At 38.7% G+C, this 25159-nt stretch overlaps 2 protein-coding genes across 5 annotated transcripts in view; one reads left to right on the top strand and one right to left on the bottom strand.

Moving 5' to 3' along the window:
- Nucleotides 1-12966, top strand: part of LOC133572115 (patatin-like phospholipase domain-containing protein 2) — a 20884-nt gene extending 7918 nt beyond the window's left edge. The window contains exons 7-9 of one of the 2 annotated variants that reach the window (XM_061924830.1): nucleotides 4290-4416; nucleotides 8969-9027; nucleotides 12837-12966. In XM_061924830.1, the coding sequence (XP_061780814.1) occupies nucleotides 4290-4416; nucleotides 8969-9027; nucleotides 12837-12901 (251 nt within the window). In that variant the 3' untranslated portion in view covers nucleotides 12902-12966. Of the gene's footprint in view, nucleotides 1-4289; nucleotides 4756-8968; nucleotides 9028-12836 lie in introns of those variants that run through there. The other variant, XM_061924831.1, reaches the window with a different exon arrangement.
- On the bottom strand, nucleotides 9094-25159 carry LOC133572114 (G/T mismatch-specific thymine DNA glycosylase-like). Of its 3 annotated transcripts, XM_061924827.1 has the most exons (11): nucleotides 25036-25159; nucleotides 23110-23177; nucleotides 22746-22906; nucleotides 22231-22550; nucleotides 22085-22154; nucleotides 19927-20062; nucleotides 19757-19839; nucleotides 19589-19683; nucleotides 13709-13880; nucleotides 13489-13635; nucleotides 9094-13407 (listed from the first exon to the last, which is right to left on the bottom strand). In XM_061924827.1, exons 2-11 carry the CDS (start codon nucleotides 23166-23168, stop codon nucleotides 13280-13282), a joined length of 1371 nt encoding a protein of 456 aa, XP_061780811.1. In that variant the 5' UTR covers nucleotides 23169-23177; nucleotides 25036-25159; the 3' UTR covers nucleotides 9094-13279. The 3 variants fall into 3 exon arrangements, with proteins under 3 accessions (XP_061780811.1, XP_061780812.1, XP_061780810.1); XM_061924828.1 differs by lacking the exon at nucleotides 23110-23177 and having other exon boundaries at nucleotides 25036-25144; XM_061924826.1 differs by having other exon boundaries at nucleotides 23110-25138.

The following is a 25159-nucleotide window of genomic DNA, read 5'->3' as shown; positions in this document are numbered from 1 at the left end:
TTAGTGAAGGCATTATCGGCCCTTTGGTTGCAGAGGGCAAGGAAAGCCAACACTGCCATCATGGCTTTAGAATGTCCAACACAGCTGACACTTTATTGATGTTATCGTTGTGCTTCATTGATGTTAGATGTTTGCTCTATTAAGGTAAACCAAAACTGGACGAATGCATTAATTGCTGTGCACGAGTAGAGCCAATTGTAACTGCCTATGATCCTCGTCATAAAAATTATTAATAAATATTATATTACAAAATCCAAAACCAGTGAAGTTGGCACGTTGTGTAAATGGTAAATAAAAACAGAATACAATGATTTGCAACTTACTGTATATTCAATTGAATAGACTGCAAAGACAAGATACTTAATCTTCGAACTGGAAAACTAAATTCTTTGCAAATATTAGCTCATTTGGAATTTGATGCCTGCAACACATTTCAAAAAAGTTGGCACAAGTGGCAAAAAAGTTGAGGAATGCACATCAAACACTTATTTGGAACATCCCACAGGTGAACAGGCTAATTGGGAACAGGTGGGTGCCGTGATTGGGTATAAAAGCAGCTTCCATGAAATGCTCAGTCATTCACAAACAAGGATGGGGCGAGGGTCACCATTTTGTGACCAAATGCGTGAGCAAATATTTCAACAGTTTAAGAACAACAATTCTCAACCAGCTATTGCAAGGAATTGAGGGATTTCACCATCTACGGTCTGTAATATCATCAAAAGGTTCAGAGAATCTGGAGAAATCACTGCATGTAAGCGGCTAAGCCCGGGACATTGGATCCCTCAGGCGGTACTGCATCAAAAAGCGACATCGATGTGTAAAGGATATCACCACATGGTCTCAGGAACACTTCAGAAAACCACTGTCATTAACTACAGTTGGTCGCTACATCTGTAAGTGCAAGTTAAAACTCGACTATGCAAAGCGAAAGCCATTTATCAACAACACCCAGAAACACCGCCGGCTTCGCTGGGCCCGAGCTCATCTAAGATGGACTCATGCAAAGTGGAAAAGTGTTCTGTGGTCTGACGAGTCCACATTTCAAATTGTTTTTGGAAACTGTGGACGTCGTGTCCTCCGGAACAAAGCGGAAAAGAACCATCCGGATTGACATAGGCGCAAAGTTGAAAAGCCAGCATGTGTGATGGTATGGGGGTGTATTAGTGCCCAACGCATGAGTAACTTACACATCTGTGAAGGCGCCATTAATGCTGAAAGGTACATACAGGTTTTGGAGCAACATATGTTGCCATCCAAGCAACGTCTTTTGACCCTGTCCGGATTTTTTTGCAATGTGTTGCTGCCATTAAATTCTAAGTTAATGATTATTAAAAAAAAAAAAAAAGCATTCTCAGTTCGAACATTAAATATCTTGTCTTTGCAGTTTACTCAATTGAATATAAGTTGAAAAGGATTTGCAAATCATTGTATTCTGTTTTTGTTTACGAATTACACAAAGTGCCAACTTCACTGGTTTTGGGTTTTGTACATTTAAAGGGGAACTGTACTTGTTTTGGAATTTTGCCTATCATTCACACTCTTTATGTAAGACAAGAACCCAAGAACAATGTTTTTGTAAGGCATTCTAAATCGTAAATAATACGAGCAAAAGTCAGCTAACAATGGAGGTAATTGGGCTCGCTCTATTCCACCTTTAAAACGCTTTTTAAAAAACCTCCAAAAACGTTTTGTATACACGCTGTAAGTATACATGTCAAGTAGTAACATCTATAGTAACATGTAATATTTGCTCATTTTAAGCATGTGGCGGCCTTGTAATTTCACAAACGCATCACAACGTTTGCTATTCCCTTCAACAACAACATTATTTGTCAGAATAATTGTATCTAAGTTATCACAAAACTTTGTGTTACATTGAGTTCAGCTCGCCCTGCGAGAGGACAAAAGCTGTCTTTGATCCTACCAAGCAAAAGGCCTGTAAAACTTCACTGTGTAGGATGGGGAGCGACATGAGGGTGTCGGTTTCTTTGATGTATTGTAATCCACAGGAAGATTTTGTCTTTACCTGAGATCTACAAAGTGGAGAGGAGGCCGGGCCTGACCTCCCTCCAGGCACCTTTTCTTTGAACTGTTTTACGACCTTTCCTTTGAACTGTTTTGTAACCAAAGGCGATGGCTGTTTACGACCCCCCTCCCTTGGAAACAGCTCTTGCCATGTAATCAGGGAAAGTCCAAATAAAAGAGGAGGCGTACAATCTTTCATCAGAGCGTGGGACGACACTGGACAAGGGTACAGTGTCTACGCGTTTCTCCTCAATTGAGCTAAATTGAAATCTGTCTCTGTTTAATTCCTTGCTTCTTGTCTTGTTTAATAGATGTCATCAGTGTTTGAACCTGACATTATTATTCACGGCAGACCTCAAGACTACTTTGGGATAAATTATGATCCAGAATATTTTTGAGCCTGAATGTAAGGAGGATGATTTACACGTTTTAGAAGCCGTTTGCTAAACAGATTCAGCAGTTGTAAAACACAAAGCCTCATGTAGCAGTATTTCTAAATGCTAAACAATAAATACAATCTACGAACATAATAAAACAATCACTTACTGTACAATGTCAGCTCTCACTGGGTTAGTTTAAAAAAAAAGTTGCAGCAAACTAGTGGTTTTTTCCACGTCTTTCTCGCCATCTCCAGATATTAGCTGAATGTCAAAGTTGACCAACTTCTCGGCTTATGTCCACAACCTTCTGCTATCCAGGTGAGAGGCATGATTTTTAATCTAGAATGAACTTTCCCCAACTCAGAGGCGATGCAGCAGCTCGCGGGCACAATATCGTTGTCAATATAAGCGAGTTAGCTCTCTGTGATCATGGCGCGGCTAAAAATTGTTTGTCTGCGTCGGCGCTGATAATAACAACATTGCTAATACTTGGTTAAAATTCAGGTCACGAGATGTAAATGTAGCATTGTTGGTGGGTTTTGGATGTTTTTAGAGGGCTTTATGGGCAGAATAGTGCGACTTCCATTACCTTCTATGTTCGCTGACTTTTGCTAGTGTTTATTTATGATTTAGAATGCATTAAAGAAAGAAAAACTAGTTTTTGTCTTGCATAAGGTTTGTGAATGATAGGCAAAATTGTATACTGTTTTGTCTGTCTTTGTATGTATCTTTGATATTTGTATCCAACAATGTGTATAACATTGTCTTTGACCATTAGTTTTTTAATTATTTCATTTCATATATTTATTTATTTAAAGACAGACATAATTTTGTATTACATAATTGTTTCTTTTGTTAATATCAGAGTCCGTTCTGCAAAAAGGTTATCCCTAGAAGCACACAGAATGTGGACAGGGACCCACAGTTAAAATATACATCATCATATAATATAGAAAATACAGTATATTATACATTATTACATTTGTATCAATAAAGTGTACTATACATTTCATATTTGCTTTTCGAGTTGTGAATGTTAAATTGGGGCCCGAAGTAGAATTTTGTTCACACTTGTCATACGATTTTTAGACTGTTTTGATCAAACTTGAATTGAATTTGATGCATGTTTTGCGCTAAAACCAATTCATGGCAAATTGTTGTCAAAGAACTGCTCACCCCCAAATCCTCCACACGACACCTCCGCTCCGGACAGGCTAACCTCCTCCAACCTCCGAGGACAAAGCTACGAACAATGGGAGACCGGGCTTTCTGCTCCGCCGCTCCCAGTCTGTGGAACGCTCTCCCTGACCACCTGAGGGCACCACAGACTGTGGATGCTTTTAAAAAAGGCTTAAAAACCCTTCTTTAAAAAAGAAAACAAAAAGCCTTTTTTAGATATATGCATACTAGTTCTAGCTATTTGGCTGTTTTATTTATTTATTTTTTTAATACACTGTAGCACTTTGAGGTTGTTTACTCAATGTAAAGTGCTTTTTACAAATACAATCTATTATTATTATTAGTACTGTTATTTTTTTGGTGCAAAATAACAACATTCAAAACATAAATTCACCTTTTTTTCGAATGCAGTGTTTCTGCGGACAAGAACAGCCCAAACGCCACAGGAGACATAATGAAACGTCCAGTGAAATTTGCAATTATATTCTTATCAGTGATGGAGCAGGAAGAGGCTAATAATCTGTTTGTGGTACAATTTCATATAAAGTGCCTTGTCATTCACTAATTGACTTTTTATATGACATTTACCAAATGACATTTGGATTTGAAGTTTTCTGGTGATTTTAGGCCAAACAGTAAAATGTGTGTTTGTTTTCTTTTGCTTGACTGGAAAGTGTTCTAAAAATATGGGTGTGTTACCAGCCATGTGTGCAGGGTGGAGAGAGGCGGGTCACGTTGGTGCCGGTCCACCTTGGCAACTCAGAATTTTGTTCTGTCTGCTGACTCCACTCGTGTTGGCTGCAGAGTTGATCTTCTTCCTCATCAAAAGGTGAAGTGTTCAGAGAATAGGCGACCAGGAAGAAATCCTGGTAATTCATCTATATATAGTATACACACAAAATAAGTTATAAAACACCAAGAAATATCTCTGTTATATACTGTATGTATTAAATAACAGATATTACCCAGGTATTTTGTTTATTTATACACTAAAACAAATTTAACAACCTGACCGGGAAATAGGTCTGGTATTAATTTGTGCAATGAAATAGATTACCAGGAAATGTTCCTAGTATTAGTATCCAAACAAAGGAAAAAATAGATAAATGAATAGATAAATAAAAACATCAACAAATAGTAATATTAATAATAAAGTGATAAAAAATAAAATAAAGCCCAAATAAATATGTAAAAAAAAAAAAAAAAAAATCATACATTTTTTTTATTTTTTATTAAAATAATAATAATAATAATAATTAAAAAATGTTTTATTAAATACATCTTTTTTTCTTTTTTTAAAAAAAATATAACAAAACAAAAGAGAAATAAAATTTTTTAAAAAACAAGACATTTTATACATACACTCAAATAGATTCAACACCAGGAAAACATTGCTGGTCCTTATTTCTGCACTAAATTAGAATACCAGTAATAATTTCTGGTATTTCATCTAACTATACACTTTAAAAAAAAAAAACATTAAACACCAAAAAAGATCTCTGATAATTCTATAAAATAACATATATTATCTGGAAAAATTCCTGGTACTTAAATTTACATATACACTAAAACAGATTAAACACCAGGATTCTGGCACTAATTTGTGCACTAAAACAGATTACCAGAAAAGGTTCCAAGTATTTAATATATACTCAAATAGTTCAGCATCAAGAAAATATTCCTGGTCCTTATCTATGCACTGAAATAGAAGACCAGGAAAGGTTTCTAGTATTGGTACTTAGTCTTTGTATGTGCTTAAAAGATTTTAAACACCAATAAAGATTTCTAGAATTGATCATCCATCCATCCATCCATTTTCTACCGCTTATTCCCTTTTGGGGTCGCGGGGGGCGCTGGAGCCTATCTCAGCTACAATCGGGCGGAAGGCGGGGTACACCCTGGACAAGTCGCCACCTCATCGCAGGGCCAACACAGAATAACAGACAACATTCACACTCACATCCACACACTAGGGCCAATTTAGTGTTGCCAATCAACTTATCCCCAGGTGCATGTCTTTGGAGGTGGGAGGAAGCCGGAGTACCCGGAGGGAACCCACGCAGTCACGGGGAGAACATGCAAACTCCACACAGAAAGATCCCGAGCCCGGGATTGAACCCAAGACTACTCAGGACCTTCGTATTGTGAGGCAGATGCACTAACCCCTCTACCACCGTGCTGCCCTAGAATTGATCAATGCAATGAAAATTATTAAATGCCAGGAAAGATTTCTGGTATTTATTTATTTACTAAAATAGATAACCAAAGAAGGTTGTAAGTATGTAATCTTCTTCTATATGCTAGGATATGATTTCTGGTGTATCTACAGTATGCACTAAAATAGATTACCAGGAAAGATTGCTGGTATTTATTTATTTTTTTACATATAAACAAAACTAGATTCAAACACCAGGGAATATTTCTGGTGTATATCTATACACTAAAATAAAATACCAAGAAAGTTTCACTGGTATTAAATATATCTATGAATTTAAATAGATTAAAAAAACAGGACATATTTATAGTATAAATCTATTCACTGAAATAGAATACCTGGAAAAACCCCTGGTATGTATTGTATCTATGAACTTCATTAAATTAAACAACATGAAATATTCCTGGTATTTTTCAATGCACTAAAATAGATTACCAGGAAAGATGACCATTTTATTTATTTCAGTGTATAGATAAATCTCTCCTGGTATTTAATCTTCTGTATGTTGGCGCAAAAAATATATGACACAAGGCAAATCTCCTGGTATTTATCTTAACACTGAAATAGATTAAACACCAGGATATATTTCTGGTATTTGAACTATTTTAGGATATAGCTGAATACCAGTAATATTCCTGGTATTTACTGTAATTTCAACACTGAAATAGATTAAATACCAGGAAATATTTCTGGTATTTGAACTATTTTAGTGTATAGCTGAATACCAGTCATCTTCCCGCATCTATGAATTTAAACACCAGGAAAGATTCCTGGTATTTATCCATCACTGTGATTCTCAAACTGTGGTACATTTACCACTAGTGGTACACGGGCTTCATCTAGTGGTTCGCAAAATAATCACTAATTTACAGGTTTTTTTTCCTTTATTCAAACACAGTGTTACTGTTCAAACTATGTGTAATGTTACAGTGGCCAAAATATTAAACATACTTGTTAAATACAACCTCAGCCTTGATTTAATGAATACTTAGACCTACTACGCTACTGTTTCTTTTAATGTTCCTCATTATGGTGGTACTTGGAGAACCAAGTTTTTTCTGAGGAGGTACTTGGTGAACAATGTTTGAGAACCACTGATCTTTACACCAAAATAGAATACCAGGAAAGGTTCCTGGTATTTAATATATCGATGAATTTAAATAGATTAACTGGCAGGACAGAATCCTGGTATATATCTATACACTAAAATAGGATACCAGGAAAGGCTCCTGGTATGTAATACATATATACAGTAAAATAGATAAAACACCAGGAAATGTTGCTGGCATTATATGCCCTAAAATAGATTAAATACCAGGAAACTTTCCTGGTATTCTATCTATGAATTTCAATAGATTAACTGGCAGAAAAGATTCCTGGAATATATCTATAGACTAAAATAGGATACCAGGAAAGATTCCTGGTATTTAATCTATCCATACGCTAAAATAGATAAAACACCAGGAAATGTTGCTGGTATTATATGCCCTAAAATAGAATACCAGGAAAGGATCCTGGTATTCAATCTATGAATTTAAATAGAATAACTAGTAGGAAAGGTTCCTGGTATATATATATATATACATATATATATATATATATATATATATATATATATATATATATATATATATATATATATATATATATATATATATATATATATATATATATATATATATATATATATATATATATATCCCAGACAGAAAATCAGGAGTGGAGCCCCTGAGGCGGCTGGGTGTCATTGCTGACCCCCTGCCGGCAGCTCCTGCAGCCAAGCCGATGCCAGATGTATTGCCTTGCTTTCCTCTGGGCCACATCGTCACGGCCGAGAGGGGGATCTTGATGTCTGGGCAACCCAAGATCTCCATACTTTCTGCCCAGGCTTGCGCCACGGAGAGGTCACTCCAGCCTTCCCCCTAAAGGGAGGAAACAACACGGAAGCTGGCAGTCTTAAGTTCCACCCGATTGGCGCCAGCTTCGACGGTGGGAGGAATCATTGAGAATGAACTCCCCCAGGCGCAACCCATCGTCACTACTGACGGACGGATGCCTATGATGATGATGATGATGATATATATATATATATATATATATATATATATATATACACACGCACACACACACACACACACACTAAAATAGGATACCAAGAAAGGTTCCTGGTCAGTAATCTTTGTATAATTTAAAATAGATAGAACACCAGGAAATATTGCTGCTATGATATGCTTAAATAGAATACCAGGAAAGTTTCCTGGTATGTAATACATATATATAGTAAAATAGGATAACAAGAAAGGTTCCTGGTATTTAATCTATCGATACACTAAAATAGGATACCAGGAAAGGTTCCTGGTAAGTAATCTTTGTATAATTTAAAATTGATAAAACACCAGGAAATATTGCTGCTATATGCCCTAAAATAAAATACCAGGAAAGTTTCCTGGTATGTAATACATCTGTATAGTAAAATAGGATAACAAGAAAGGTTCCTGGTATTTAATCTATCGATACACTAAAATAGAATACCAGGAAAGGTTCCTGGTATCTAACTGCTGTATCTATAGATAAAACACCAGGAAATATTGCTGGTATTATATGCCCTGAAATAAAATACCAGGAAAGGTTCCTGGTATTTAATCTAGATTAACTGGCAGGAAAGATTCCGGGTGTGTATATATTTTTAATATATATACACACACACAGTACTAGGATACCCTGAAAGGTTCCTGGTATTTATCTATGCACTAAAATTGACTACCATGAAGGATTACTATTTCATCTATTTTAGTATATAGATAAAAAGCAGGAATCTTTCTGGTATTTATTGCAACAATTAAATAGATTAAACACCAGGAAATAGTTCTGGCATTTGAACTATTTTAGTGTACAGATGAATACCAGGAATTTCTCCTGGTATTTATTCTATGTTTACGCCATAACAAAATGCTGGTGTTTATATAAACACTAAAATAGATGAAATACAGTGAATGATTTCGGGCATTTATCAAGGCACTACAGTAGAAAAGTACCAGGAAAGAGTCTGGATATTTAATCCATATAAAAGCAGGAATGGTTCTTGGTATTCTAGTTGAGTATTTGATGTTAAAAAATATTGTATGTAAATAAAAAAAAGATGCAGTAACTGTGCTGTGATTGACAGCCTGCTGATGACCACCAACAATCTGATTGGGCAGCGGAGATCACGACGACGACAACAAGGTGTGTGCTTCATTTTGTTGATTATAAAAAACAACACGGCTAAGTGACAAATGAACATCAACCATGTAGAAAAAAGCACCATCAGGACATTTTAATACACAAACATCATCAAATTCCGTGAGTGTCATTTCCAGCGACATCGAAACAATCCTAAAATTGCCTAAAATTCAGAAAAGAATAAATTCATGATGAAAGGCTGCTGAGGTAATTTAACAGAGGAGTCAGTGATGATGCGTTTGAGACCAGGGGAGATCTGGTGGTGAGTTCATGGCAACGCAGGTTTTTAAAAGACTGATCAGAGCAGGAGCTTGTGAATGTGACAGCGTCTTCTAAAGGACCTCTGAAAAACACTCAGATCCAAGGCCATACAATCCAAAGTCTACATTTTGACAATGTAGTGCTGTCTCAAATTGAGTACTTCCATTAGTGCACATACTTAAGTATACTGTAGATACTGTCTACTTAGTTTCTGAGTGCGCCCTTTTTGACACATTGAGCTGTCTCAAATAGAGTATTTCAAATCAGGACACTTATTTAAGTATACTTTAGATACTGAGTATTTAGTTTTTGAGTGCACCAGTTTTGACAATGTAGTGCCATCTCAAATTAAGTACTTCCATTAGGACACTTATTTAAGTGTACTGTAGATACTGTGTACTGACTGTAGTTTCTGAATGTGCCAATTTTACTGCGGTCTCAAATGGACAGGACACTTAAGTATGCTGTAGATTATGTGTACTTGAGTTTCTGAGTGTGCCACGTTTGACAACGTAGAGCCATCTCAAATGGAGTACTTTCATCAGTACACTTATTTAAGTATACTGTAGATACTGTGTACTTAGTTCCATTCTGAGTGCGCCAAATTTGACAATGTAGTGCCGTCTGAAATGAAGTACTGTATCAAATGGAGTATCATCAGGACACTTATTTAAGTATACTGTACATACTGTGTACTTACTGTAGTTTCTGAATGTGCCAATTGTACTGCTGTCTCAAATGGACAGGAAACGTATTTAAGTATGCTGTAGATAATGTGCTTGAGTTTCTGAGTGCGCCAATTTTAACAATGTAGTGGCGTCTAAAATGAAGTACTTTCATAAGTACCTAAGTGTACTATAGATACTATGTACTTAGTTTCAGAGTGCGCCAGTTTTGAGTGTCCCGTACTGTCTCAAATGGAGTACTTCCATCAGGACACTTATTTAAGTTTACTGTAGATACTGTGTACTTAGTTCCATTGTGAGTGCGCCAAATTTGACAATGTAGTGCCGTCTGAAATGAAATACTGTATCAAATGGAGTATCATCAGGACACTTATTTAAGTATACTGTACATACTGTGTACTTACTGTAGTTTCTGAATGTGACAATTTTACTGCTGTCTCAAATGGACATGAAACTTATTTGAGTATGCTGTGGATAATGTGCTTGAGTTTCTGAGTGCGCCAATTTTAACCATGTTGTGGCGTCTAAAATTAAGTACTTTCATAAGTACCTAAGTGTACTATAGATACTATGTACTTAGTTTCAGAGTGCGCCAGTTTTGACAGTCCCGTACTGTCTCAAATGGAGTACTTCCATCAGGTACCTTATTTAAGTGTACTGTAGATAATGTGTACTTAGTTCCATTCTGAGTGCGCCAAATTTGACAATGCTGTCTGAAATGAAGTACTGTATCAAATGGAGTATCATCAGGACACTTATTTAAGTATACTGTACATACTGTGTACTTACTGTAGTTTCTGAATGTGTCAATTTTACTGCTGTCTCAAATGGACAGGAAACTTATTTAAGTGTGCTGTAGATAATGTGCTTGAGTTTCTGAGTGCGCCAATTTTAACCATGTTGTGGCGTCTAAAATGAAGTACTTTCATAAGTACCTAAGTGTACTATAGATACTATGTACTTAGTTTCAGAGTGCGCCAGTTTTGACAGTCCCGTACTGACTCAAATGGAGTACTTCCATCAGGACACTTATTTAAGTATACTGTAGATACTGTATACTTAGTTCCATTCTGAGTGCGCCAAATTTGACAATGCCGTCTGAAATGAAGTACTGTATCAAATGGAGTATCATCAGGACACTTATTTAAGTATACTGTAGATACTGTGTACTTACTGTAGTTTCTGAATGTGCCAATTTTACTGCTGTCTCAAATGGACAGGAAACTCATTTAAGTATGCTGTAGATAATGTGCTTGAGTTTCTGAGTGCGCCAATTTTAACAATGTAGTGGCGTCTAAAATGAAGTACTTTCATAAGTACCTAAGTGTACTATAGATACTATGTACTTAGTTTCAGAGTGCGCCAGTTTTGACAGTCCCGTACTGTCTCAAATGGAGTACTTCCATCAGGACACCTATTTAAGTATACTGTAGATACTGTGTACTTAGTTCCATTCTGAGTGCGCCAAATTTGACAATGTAGTGCCGTCTGAAAAGAAGTACTGTATCAAATGGAGTATCATCAGGACACTTATTTAAGTGTACTGTAGATACTGTGTACTTACTGTAGTTTATGAATGTGCCAATTTTACTGCTGTCTCAAATGGACAGGAAACTTATTTAAGTATGCTGTAGATAATGTGCTTGAGTTTCTGAGTGCGCCAATTTTAACAATATAGTGGCGTCTAAAATGAAGTACTTTCATAAGTACCTAAGTGTACTATGGATACTATGTACTTAGTTTCAGAGTGCGCCAGTTTTGACAGTCCCGTACTGTCTCAAATGGAGTGCTTCCATCAGGACACTTATTTAAGTATACTGTAGATACTGTGTACTTAGTTCCATTCTGATTGCGCCAAATTTGACAATGCCGTCTGAAATGAAGTACTGTATCAAATGGAGTATCATCAGGACACTTATTTAAGTATACTGTAGATACTGTGTACTTACTGTAGTTTCTGAATGTGCCAATTGTACTGCTGTCTCAAATGGACAGGAAACTTACCGTATTTGAGTATGCTGTAGATAATGTGCTTGAGTTTCTGAGTGCGCCAATTTTAACAATGTAGTGGCGTCTAAAATGAAGTACTTTCATAAGTACCTAAGTGTACTATAGAGACTATGTACCGATACTTAGTTTCAGAGTGCGCCAGTTTTGACAGTCCCGTACTGTCTCAAATGGAGTACTTCCATCAGGTACCTTATTTAAGTATACTGTAGATACTGTGTACTTACTGTAGTTTATGAATGTGCCAATGTTATTGCTGTCTCACATGGACAGGACACTTAAGTATAATGTAGATAATGTGTGCTTGAGTTTCTGAGTACACCAATTTTAACAATATAGTGCCGTCTGAAATTAAGTACCTAAGTGTACTTTAGATACTGTGTACTTAGTTTCGGAATGCGCAGTTTTGACAGTGTTGTATTGTCTCATATGGAGTACTTCCATCAGGACACTTATTTTAGTATTCTGTGGATACTGTGTACTTCGTTTCTAGGTGCACCAATTTTGACAATATAGTGCCGTCTGAAATGAAGTACTTCCATCAATATGTAAATATACTGTAGATAATGTAAACCTACGTTTCTGAGTGCGCCAATTTTGATAAAGTAGTGCCGTTTCAAATGGAGTACTTCCATTAGTACACATATCGAAGTATAATTTAGATATGGATGTGCCAGTTTTGACAGTGTCCTCCTGTCTCAAATGGAGTATTTCCATCATTACTCTTTTTTTTTAGGTATACTGTGAACACTGTGTACTTACGTTTCTGAGTGTGCCAATTTTTTGTTGTGCTGTCCCAAATCTGGAAATGGCAATTGCAATATTTATCTGTGGCTTCTCCTTCTCTCCTTTTTTAAGCTGAACTGCAACCACTTGAGGTAGCCCCTCCCCTTCCGCTACGTCGCCAAGAAGGTGGCGATTAGGGGCGGTTCGGGTCCGCCGCGGCGCGCTCGCCAACTTGGGTGCGCTGAAAAGACTACGTGTGCGTATGGAAGAGTGCAAAACTGAAACATGGATGTTAGCCTGTTTCAAGTAAAACGCTGCCCCCCCCGCTGGTCAGGAGTGTAAAGTACAAGACTGAGTCCCCGTTTAAAAAAAGGACAGTGGGAAAAAGTCCTCGTCCCTGATTGGACGTCGGTAAAAACCACCGCCGTCGCTGTGAAGATCAAAGAAAAATCTAAAAGGACGCAGAGAGAAGATTCTGCAAGACGCCTACAAAGTCTATCTAAGCGCGGACATGTCCGCTAACGGTTATCCAGACGGGAGGACGGCAGCGGGGCCTCACTAACGTCTTTTCTTCCTCACGCGGCGCCGTCTTTCGCTCCTCCGCTGATGTCTGGAATCTCGTCGGCAAAAGACTGCGACATCCACTGTCCGTCGGGGAGTTGACCTTCCGGGGTCTGCGACGTGCTCGCCTCCTGTGCTCGGTCTGCCGGGACACACAAATATTGCTCCTTTATTACCAAAAGATCTGAACCTTGACCATCTGTGTTCAGGCGCGTGTGCTCACCTGTGTTTTCACTAGGGGAGAAGGTACAGTGACCGTTGGCCTGACTTTGGCCTCCTTCAGCTGCGGGCTGCGCGTACGCTCCGCCGTAGGCGTCCTCGTAGCCTGGATCGTACTGCTCCTCCTTGATGGCGAGCCTCTTGGCGTCCTCTGTGAACACACAGGGAAGAGTCAAGTATAAACACAGCATCTTCATTATCATCATCATCATCAGCATTCTTACCCTTGGCCAGACTCAGGTCAAAGGAGTATTGGACCTCCTCGATCTCCCTGGGCTTGGCCGCGCCCCGCAGCTGGTCTCGGAGCTCCCTCAGCTTGATGTAGAAGTGCACTTTGTCCTGAGCGCGTGGGAACTGCGCACAGCGAGCGCTGGATGAAGGCATCAGGTAGAGGGCCTGAGAGCAAGAGGGATGTTTCACCACTGCTTGGTTGTCGTTTCATTGAAATGGATTCGCCTTTTCATGGACCACGTTTGCGTGCACACAGTATTATATTCAGTGAATAAGAAGATATTTGTGGTATTTCGCTTCGAAAAAAATTTGGAGCTTTTATTGGCACCGACCGAATTCCGCATAGAGTCACGTAAAATCAAAGGGAGCCGTATGCCGATACTTTTGTTGCATGTGACGTAACGTCCGATTTAAGACTTGCAGACTAAACAGCGGCTCACGTAAACGATCAGTACCGTATTTTTCGGATTATAAATCAGTTTTTTTCATAGTTTGGCCGGGGGTGCGACATATACTCCGGAGTGACTTATGTGTGAAATTATTAAAGGGGAACATTATCACCAGACCTATGTAAGCGTCAATATATACCTTGATGTTGCAGCAAAAAGACCATATATTTTTTTAACCGATTTCCGAACTCTAAATGGGTGAATTTTGGCGAATTAAACGCCTTTCTATTATTCGCTCTCGGAGCGATGACGTCACAACGTGACTTCACATCGGGAAGCAATCCGCCATTTTCTCAAACACATTACAAACACCGAGTCAAATCAGCTCTGTTATTTTCCGTTTTTTCGACTGTTTTCCGTACCTTGGAGACATCATGCCTCGTCGGTGTGTTGTCGGAGGGTGTAACAACACGAACAGGGACGGATTCAAGTTGCACCAGTGGCCCAAAGATGCGAAAGTGGCAAGAAATCGGACGTTTGTTCCGCACACTTTACCGACGAAAGCTATGCTACGACAGAGATGGCAAGAATGTGTGGATATCCTGCGACACTCAAAGCAGATGCATTTCCAACGATAAAGTCAAAGAAATCTGCCGACAGACCCCCATTGAATCTGCCGGAGTGTGTGAGCAATTCAGGGACAAAGGACCTCGGTAGCACGGCAAGCAATGGCGGCAGTTTGTTCCCGCAGACGAGCGAGCTAAACCCCCTATCAACCCTAGCTTCCCTGGCCTGCTGACAACTCCAAAACTGGACAGATCAGCTTTCAGGAAAAGAGCGCGGATGAGGGTATGTCTACAGAATACATTAATTGATGAAAATTGGGCTGTCTGCACTCTCAAAGTGCATGTTGTTACCAAATGTATTTCATATGCTGAAAACCTAGTTCATAGTTGTTAGTTTCCTTTAATGCCAAACAAACACATACCAATCGTTGGTTAGAAGGCGATCGCCGAATTCGTCCTCGCTTTCTCCCGTGTCGCTGGCTGTCGTGTCGTTGTCGTCGGTTTCGCTTGCATACGGTTCAAACCGATACGGCTCAATAGCTTCAGTTTCTTCTTCAATTTCGTTTTCGCTACCTGCCTCCACACTACAACCATCCGTTTCAATACATTCGTAATCTGTTGAATCGCTTAAGCCGCTGAAATCCGAGTCTGAATCCGAGCTAATGTCGCTATAGCTTGCTGTTCTTTCCGCCATGTTTGTTTGTGTTGGCTTCACTATGTGACGTCACAGGAAAATGGACGTGTGTTTATAACGATGGTTAAAATCAGGCACTTTGAAGCTTTTTTTAGGGATATTGCGTGATGGGTAAAATTTTGAAAAAAACTTCGAAAAATATAATAAGCCACTGGGAACTGATTTTTAATGGTTTTAACCATTCTGAAATTGTGATAATGTTCCCCTTTAACACATTACCGTAAAATATCAAATAATATTATTTATCTAATTCACGGAAAAGGCGAAGCAAATGTCAGCAATCGTCACACACGTCAACCAATAGAAATTATGCGGGGGGCGGGTAATGGCACAAGTGCATTGTGGGTCATGACGGCGGTGTATTGTGGAAAAAAAAGATGCTACATGCTACTACGTCCGTACCTATGAAAATGGATCATTACAACATTGGCGGTAACTTGTAAAAACTGAGAAGGGCTGAACAAAAATGGCACCGAAAAGGAAATCATATACTGCAGATTACAAGCTGGAATATGCAGCAGAGAACGGCAATCGAGCAGCAGAAAGAAAGGACATACCAGAGGCGACACCGGGGAGGAAGATTTCATCCGATTTAGCTATCGAGAGTGACAGATTGTTTGGTAAACGTATAGCAAACGTTTTTTCCTTCTTTATTGTGCATTTTCGGCCGGTGCGACGTATACTCCGGAGCAACTTATAGCCCGAAAATTACGGTACAACTCCCTCTAATGTTGCAATTTTTTAACATCAACAAAGCAAGTACCGTATTTTTCGGATTATAAGTCGCAGTTTTTTTCATAGTTTGGCCGGGGGTGCGATTTATACTCAGGAGCGATTTATGTGTGAAATTAACACATTACCGTAAAATATCAAATAATATTATTTATCTCATTCACGTAAGAGACTAGACGTATCGATAGAAGAGGAAGCGGCGCATTGTCTACCTTTGGAGTTGGCAGAGTTGTTTAGAAGCGACACCGAGGAAGAAGATTTCATGGGATTTAGCGATTAGGAGTGACAGATTGTTTGGTAAACGTATAGCATGTTCTATATGTTATAGTTCTTTGAATGACTCTTACCATAATATGTTACGTTAACATACCAGGCACGTTCTCAGTTGGTTATTTATGCCTCATATAACGTACACTTATTCAGCCTGTTCTTCACTATTCTTTATTTATTTTAAATTGCCTTTCAAATGTCTATTCTTGGTGTTGGATTTTATCAAATACATTTCCCCAAAAAATGCGACTTATACTCTAGTGCGACTTATATATGTTCTTTTCCTTCTTTATTATGTATTTTCGGCCGGTGCGACTTATACTCCCGAGCGACTTATAATACGAAAAATACGGTTTGCCTGAAAAACGCTCAAATGTAAAGTAAGGCTCCACTCTTCCTATATGCGCCAGCTTGATGCCAATTTACATTGGATTTATCGTAGTCAGGCTACTATTAGCATTAGCAATTTTACATGGCGATTTCAACACCTCCAAATTTGGTAATGAAACCTACAACTCAGATGAATGTTACAATCAAACTAGTGTGTAATAAGCACAATACTTATAGTACAAACACTTTGTAGGGCGCAACATAACACATTTCAGCTTCATGGAAAAAGCTACTTCCTAGTTAGACAACATACCATACATAGCCTATACATGACTGCCATCTAGTGCAACTGTATTGCAAATTTTAAATGTAATCACAAAACAATATATACTGTAACAACTGGACAGCACTGTTATTACAATCAGATATTTTTTTAAATGTTACTGTAGAGGTTGCCAGGAATTCTTGGTATAATACTGTTTTATTTACATAGAATAGTGCAAAGTCTTTTGCTTTCCAGCAAACTGTCTTTCTCTCCTGCGTCCGCTCAGCAGCACCTCCAACTCCAACTACTTGTCTCATCACGGCCGCTGCTAATAAAGGCGACAGGTGATTAGATAACAAGGCGCACCTGGGCCATCTATGCACCTGTCGCTGTCTTCAAGGCCGGCCCTGGCAACACCCGGATCCGCGGCAGGCCCACAGGCCACGCCCCCCTCCAGTTACATTAAAAAATAAAATCTTATTTTATTGTGGGGTGGCGTGGCTCAGTTGGTAGAGCAGCCGTGCCAGCAACTTGAGCAACTGGTCTATATGTAACTTAGATAATGGGTTTCACTATGTAAAGTGATTTGAGTCACTAGAGAAAAGCGCTATATAAATATAAATCACTACACTTCATTATTAAACAATTAACGTTTATTAACACACACACACAAAAAATGGTACCGTTGAGTACCGGTATCTATTCCCAGATACTGGGATTTGGTATGGTATAGGTTCAAATGTGAACGGTACCTATGCCAACTGATTCACGTCAGTGCTGTGTGATGTTACATACAATACCGGTCAAAAGTTTAGACACATGTTCCATTGCTATTAAATGAGCAAGTGTCTTTAAACCTTTGACAAGTAGTGTAGATGTTACAATGTTCATGCTAAATGTATTCGTACTTGACACTTTTCTGCGCTCGGTACCACAAATGTACGTTGATTTGAACTTAAAGAGCATAAATGTATTCAAAATAATAGAAGCAGGGAACATTTATTGAGTGTCTTATTAATATTTTTGCTATTGTGACGAATATCTTAAGGCTTTTCAATAGCAGCTTTCAAAACAAAGTTTCGTTGTACTTGTGCAATGACAATAAAGACCTACCTACCTACTTTAAGGCTCAACCCCGAACATATTCCTACCTTCTTTTTTTTTTTTTTACTATGAATTAATTGGAGATATATTATAAGAAGAGTTTAAGTGTAATATTTTACATACTAACAAAGCATTGACATTGATAAAAGGCTTTAACATTTGCTTTAATAGCAAAAATGGGCTTTTGGGAAAGAACAAATATCCCGTAATTAGGGATGTTTATTGTTCACATTTGAACAGATACTGTAACAATTCCTGGTATCAGGTAATCGATACAAATTTTCAGTACTTTTTTGTGTGTTGTTAAGCAAATTGTAATTGTCTGATAATAAAACTTTAATTTTAATGTAACATTTAAAAATGATCTGATTAAGATAACTGTGCTGGTTTTCTGATTCCATTTGAGTATCATTTGCAATGCAGTAGGCTCGTATATTTTAGCGACCCGGAAGAGTTAGTGCTGCAAGGGGTTCTGGGTATTTGTTCTGTTGTGTTTATGTTGTGTTACGGTGCGGATGTTCTCCCGAAATGTGTTTGTCATTCTTGTTTGGTGTGGGTTCACAGTGTGGCGCATATTTGTAACAGTGTTAAAGTTGTTTATACGGCCACCCTCAGTGTGACCTGTATGGCTGTTGACCAAGTATGCGTTGCATTATCTTGTGTGTGTGAAAAGCCGTAGATATTATGTGATTGGGCTGGCACGCAGAGGCAGTGCCTTTAAGGTTTATTGGCGCTCTGTACTTCTCCCTACGTCCGTGTACCACTCCGTACAGCGGCGTTTTAAAAAGTCATTAATTTTACTTTCTGAAACCGATACCAATAATTTCCGATATTACATTTTAAAGCATTTACCGGCCGATAATATCGGCAGTCCGATATTATCGGACATATCTAGTTTTTACAGTAAGTATTGTGCTTATTACACAAGCTGTTTGATTGTAACATTCATCTTAGCTGTAGTATACATTACCAAAGTTGGAGGTGTTGATATCGCCTAATAGTAGCCTGTCTATGGCAAATCCAATATAAATTAGCATCAAGCTAGTGCATTTTGGAAGAGCGCAGCCTTACTTTATATTTGAGTGTTTTATACCAAACATACTTTCTTTGTTGGTGTTGAAAATTGCAACATTACTTAGGGGGAGTTTGGCTGAGTGCTGCTTGGGTGATTGTTTACGGGAACTAGTGTTTAGTCTGCAGCCGGACGTGACGTGACGTGCCCCAAAGCTAGCAAAATATGGCACCGTTTGATTTTACGTGAATCGATAACCCGTAGTACAGACAGAATTCGGTCAATGCCTATATAAGTACAGGGTACGGTATTAATCCCTATCTGTGATAGTCACATGACTGTCACATGACAACCACTCCTAAATGCTTCCTGGTCGTCATTTAGGCCCAAAATGAGTATATATTATATAATTACATTATTATATGTTATATTATATACTTTTATTATGGTTGATACAGAAATATTGTGTGCACGTACACGCGTGTTTGTCAAATTGATGGTGTTTGCTCACCACTTCGCAGTCTGGGATCTTGTGAGGCTGCAAACCGAAATCAAGCTTCTTCGGTTTCTTACCAAATAGTTCTCGACAAAACATTTCATATATGCCTGTGAGGACGGGGAAAAACAACAACATGAATAAATCTCCTCTTCAGTACGCCCATAGATCGACATTGCTTACATTTGCCGTTGAAGACGGCGATGAGAGGTTTGTATTTCTTTAGCTTCTCGACTAGAATTGTGCCTCCTTCGCGCAGCTCTTTGCTGTAGGGACAAACAAAACAAAACTGTTCAAGCAATAAGGAATAAAATGCTCAATGAACAAAAAAACATTGTTGGGACGCTGCTTACGTTGAGAGGTCTTTGCTGCCCGGCGTCGCCCTGGCAACCATGTTGGTGAAGCCCATCTTGTACTTGCCCGGCAAAGCTGTGTCGTGCATGTGGTTGAGCTGCTCTTCAGTGAATCCCGACAGGAAGAGACACTTCCCTGAAAAACAAGAGAAGGCTGTCAATGAGCTCTCTGGCAAATGCAGGGCACCTCCACAAGTCCCTGTACCTCTTATGCATACTTTTATTATTTTGTAGTGTGGAATGTTGGAAAAGGTTTGATCAAGTGCAATTAGTTAAACAAAAACAATGGTTGGTTCGAACTTATTTATCATTAACTGGACTTATGCTGTCTTTAGTTTGAAGTGGAGTGGTCATTTTATTGGCGACACAATGTGGCCACAATATTTCATGACTAGGGACGGGTACCGTTCACATTTGAACCGATACGGTACCGATTGCCAGGAAGTCAACAGTACCAATTGTTGGTACTTTTGTGTGTTACTAAATATTATTTTTGATAAAAATAAAGTATCGTTTGTTTACAGCAACATTTAGGAATTAGCTAATTATGATAACTGCTGTCTAGTTATATCGTGTTTTAATATCACAATTCCGAGCCTCATTTGCAGTTGCAAGTCCAAGACGTCAGATGGCAGTAGTGTGTATGATGTGTTGGTTCATCAGTTCAGTCTTTGCTGAATCTAGTCTACTGTTACGCCCTAAAAAGTGTTTATAATGTAAGTATTGTACTTATTATGCACCAGCTAATGATCGAAACATGCATCTTAGGTATACCGTATTTTTTCGGACTATAAGTCGCAGTTTTTTTCATAGTTTGGCCAGGCTCCAGTGCGACTTATATATGTTTTTTTCCTTCTTTATTATACATTTTCGGCAGGTGCGACTTATACTCCGAAAAATACGGTAGTTTTATTAGCAAATTTGGAGGTGTTGAAATCGCCATGTAAAATCACTGACGTTATTAAGTAGTTTGTCAATAGCAAAGCCAATGTATATTAGCATCAAGCGAGCGCATTTATGGAAATGTGTTACTTTGGAGTGATTTTTGAGTCAATTTCTTTATTGGCATTGAAATTTGCAACATAATCTAAGGTAGTTTGGCTAAATTTGCTCACAGTGCCACAGTGCAAAGAGCCGACTGAGGAGGCAAACGGGCGTGACGTCGTGCCAAACCCAGGTCCCGAAACATGGCACCATCAGATTTTAAGTGAATCGATGCCTGGTAAGACCATCTGGAAGTCGGTAGATGCCAAAAAAAGACCTGATTCAGTACCCATCCCTACTCATGAGGCGGACACGTTTGATACTGGATACTTGCTAATACGCTTCTGCCTTGACTAAACTATATTTAAAAACATGTTGGCCTGTTTTAGGCTTTTCCCCCCCACATTTTGGCCTGTTTTGGGCTCCCTGAGGCCTCTGCGAGTCATACCACAGAGGGAATTTTGACCTATTTTGGCTTTTTCCCCCACATTTTTACTTTTTTCGACTTTTTTTTCCCATATTCGGGCCTGTTTTGGGCTTTTTTTTCTTCACATTTTGGTCTGGCTACCCGGGTCCCATTTGAGTAATTTTCGGGGGAAATTTTGACCTTTTTTCAGCTTTTTTCACATTTTGGCCTGTTTTGGGCTCCTACCTGTTCCTCAGGGGGAATTATGACCGTTTTCTGCTTTTTTCCAACATTTTTGTTTTGGGTCCCCTTTGAGTCATTCCCGGGGGGAAATTTTGACCTTTTTTGGGGGGCTTTTTTCACATTTTGGGCTCTCCGGGGCAATTCTGACCTTTTTTGGCTGCTTTCAACACCTAACACTTGGCCCCTTTTGGTGTCTCCTTTGCCGGGTATCTGCCGGCTGTAGGGGCCATTAATTGTTTCCGGGGATATGTCCCGCTGCTGCAGAAGATCACCAGAGGGCTCCAGAACCCTGGGGACACCTACAGGTCCCTTCCCCATAAATTATGGGGAAAAGTGTAAAAATAGGCTGGGGACCTGCAGCACTCTGCCCCTTTTGGTGTTTACTTTGCAAGCCAATATCATCCGATTCTTTTTTTCTTTTTTTTTTAACGATATCGGATTGATATCCAATATCAATATCGGATCACAACACCCCGACATAGTAACTTCATTTTTGTAGAGAAGAATTAATTTGATGAAACTTACAAAAATGATTTCCAGGACCAGGAAACCAGCGTCCGATGTAAGCGGCCATCAACCCTGGATTGATGCCAATCTGTTAGTGGGAAAAATGGACACGGTTTTGTGGTGCTGGACACGGCTTTTAAAACACGTCAGTAAGGACTGCTTACGATGACATAGTCGAGATTGTCCTCCAGCAGATCCGGGAGGGTCTTTTTCATCACCTCCTCCTCAGACATCCCTTTAAAACGGTCCACTTTCCGCTTCACCTTCTTGAAGCTCTCGTCAATCTTCTCCTGCTTTCCGTCGGCTTGACCCTCGGCGTTCTTCTTGGGCTTTGGGCCCGGCTTGCGTTTCGGGGCGTTGGGGTCCTTAGGGGGCTTTGGTGCCTTTGGGGGTTTAGGGGGTTTGGGGGCCTTTGGGACTTTTGGTTGTTTGGGTGGGCGTGGTTCCTTGGGCTGAGCTGCTCTGCCTCTTTTTTTGGCCGGGGCTGCAAGGACAATTAAAACACACAATAAAAAATCAGTTATGATCGATTAAAAAGAAAGGAACAACATAATGAGCTTTCCTTTCAATACAGAAGTATAGAAGAAAGGCAAATGAATAAATTGGGGAGCTGAAATAAGGTGCACTTGATGGAAAGGTGCCGGACGACAGATTAATTCGGCAATAAGGAGAAAATTACGTTTGGTCAGGTCGGCCGGCTCCTGTTGCTCCATCATTGGCTGAAGGTTAACCACGGCAGGTGTGGCTGTTGCTCCCGTCGGTGCCTCCGGGTAGGAAGACTGATGGCTGAAGGCGGAATACTGCGCTTGGAGAGCTTGGAACTGCTGAGTCGACTGAATCCTGAGGCATGGCAGGGATAAACGGGGCAGGGCGTATTGACACATAAGGTAAAACATGTACTGGCAATGATACAGTGCCAGTTAAAGTTAAATCATAGCATGAAAAAATTATAAAAAAATAAATAAAAAATGTATATGGTGCACATGCTTTCAATGTTCCTCACACTCGAAAGTTAGCATCCGTACACTCATGTGGAAACTCACCACTGCTGGAGATACTCCGAGGAGCCAACAGGCAAGGATCCATTCAGCCTATCGTCCATCTTTTGAGCCTTTAGTTTTGTTAAATAAATCAACATGCATATTACACGCTCAGATTGTTGTCAATGTTTGCGTGAAGCTGAACTAGGGTGGCCGACAATCTTGCAAACAACGTCCAAACGCAGAAACGATCCAAAACCAGGGGCCAGATCTGACCCGCCACATCATTTAAGTGGCCTGAAAAAGCCTGGATATAATAAAGTACCTTATCTTTTCTTACTAAATGCATTTTTTTCTTCCCATTTTGACATTAAAAAATAGATGCAATTGCTTATCTTAAATATTGTCTAATATTGCAAAAAAAAAACATTGCATTTTCGTTTTATTTCGTTAAAATACAAATAAATTGACTTATGATTTCAAAGCAAGTTATCTATCGAATTGTACAATGTGAAAATGACGACAGATTTTACGGTAAAATTCTGGCGACTAAGCTGCCAGTTTTTTTACCCTAAAAACAACTTCGGTACAGTTTTTTCATAAGCAGTAACACACTATAAAAAGAACTGTAGATTTTACAGTGTTACCGTATTTTTCGGACTATAAGTTGCTCCGGAGTATAAGTCACACCGGCCGAAAATGCATAATAAAGAAGGGAAAAAAACATATATAAGTCGCATTTTTGGGGGAAATTTATTTGATAAAACCCAACATCAAGAATAGACATTTGAAGGGCAATTTAAAATAAATAAAGAATAGTGAACAACAGGCTGAATAAGTGTACGTTATATGAGGCATAAATAACCAACTGAGAACGTGCCTGGTATGTTAACGTAACATATTATGGTAAGAGTCATTCAAATAACTATAACATATAGAACATGCTATACATTTACCAAACAATCTGTCACTCCTAATCGCTAAATCCCATGAAATCTTATACGTCTAGTCTCTTACGTGAATGAGCTAGATAATATTATTTGATATTTTACGGTAATGTGTTAATAATTTCACACATAAGTCGCTCCTGAGTATAAGTCGCACCCCCGGCCAAACTATGAAAAAAACTGCGACTTATAGTCCGAAAAATACGGTATGCTGTAAATAAAACAGAAAGAATTATAGCAACTGAGCTTTTTACCATAAAATCGAAATCAATTTTTTACAGCGTACGTAAAAGAGAGACTAATGAAATGCAACTATGCAATTATATATGTGTATCATATACATTTATATTCATATATTATTCACTTTTACACAATAAAAAGGAGTTTGACACTACAACTGGAAAATACTGCACCCTTGCAGCGTTGCTCACTTTTTTTAGTGATTTACTGGCATTGGCAGCGTTTTACTTTTGCGTTTTGTTTCCGTACGTGCAGAATTTAATGAATTGCAACAGTTTCAATTTGGAGCATCTTTCTGTCTTTTAATTTTTTTGGATCATTTGTGGTTTTGGACGTTGCTGCGCGTTTGCGCCTATTTGCCACCGTAAGGAACGCATGTGCATGAACGCAACAATAAAATGTTCAAATAAAAAAAAAAAAACTATCAAATAAACAAAGGCAATAAATGATTAATTAAATAATGATGAAACAAAACTGCACATATATTGTTACAAATCGACACTTGTTAAAAGTTAAAGCCCCTATTATTCTTCTAGTAGCTAAGCTAACAATGTTGAACCACAGTACAATGTGTAAAATAATCAATTACTATCAAATGTGAAGCTTGAGGACCACGTAAGTTCAGTGCTTGTCAACATAAATTGTATTTATTTAGTGAAAATCAGTGGAAGGGACAAAACTACAGCTAATGTTAGCACAGAGCTAGCTGCTAGAACTACGCTAGCACGGATGAATGATTTCGCTTGAGTACGATAATTGATAAATAAAAGAAGAGTCGAGTGTTGAGATATAAATAACATACCTGTCGGCGTGCGTTTTAATCAGATTCCTCGGCGGGGAAGTTGTTATTTTCCCATATATGCAGCTCTTTTACTCGGAACATCAGAATAGCTCCAGAGGCAACAAAGACGTGACAGCGCAGTACC

The sequence above is a fragment of the Nerophis lumbriciformis genome, linkage group LG29, assembly GCF_033978685.3.
Source record: "Nerophis lumbriciformis linkage group LG29, RoL_Nlum_v2.1, whole genome shotgun sequence".
NCBI lineage: Eukaryota > Metazoa > Chordata > Actinopteri > Syngnathiformes > Syngnathidae > Nerophis > Nerophis lumbriciformis.
Note: the sequence above shows the minus strand (reverse complement) of the source record. Positions and strands in the feature narration are given on the sequence as shown.

What these genes read in the sequence shown, in the direction of transcription:
- LOC133572114 (XM_061924826.1), bottom strand. Translation starts at nt 23,204, where the DNA reads ATGTTGATTTATTTAACAAAACTAAAGGCTCAAAAGATGGACGATAGG. An exon ending in ACAATCTCGACTATGTCATC is followed by an intron (nt 22,155 to 22,230) that starts GTAAGCAGTCCT and finishes TCCCACTAACAG; the next exon opens with ATTGGCATCAATCCAGGGTT. An exon ending in TGACCTGAGTCTGGCCAAGG is followed by an intron (nt 13,636 to 13,708) that starts GTAAGAATGCTG and finishes GTGTGTTCACAG; the next exon opens with AGGACGCCAAGAGGCTCGCC.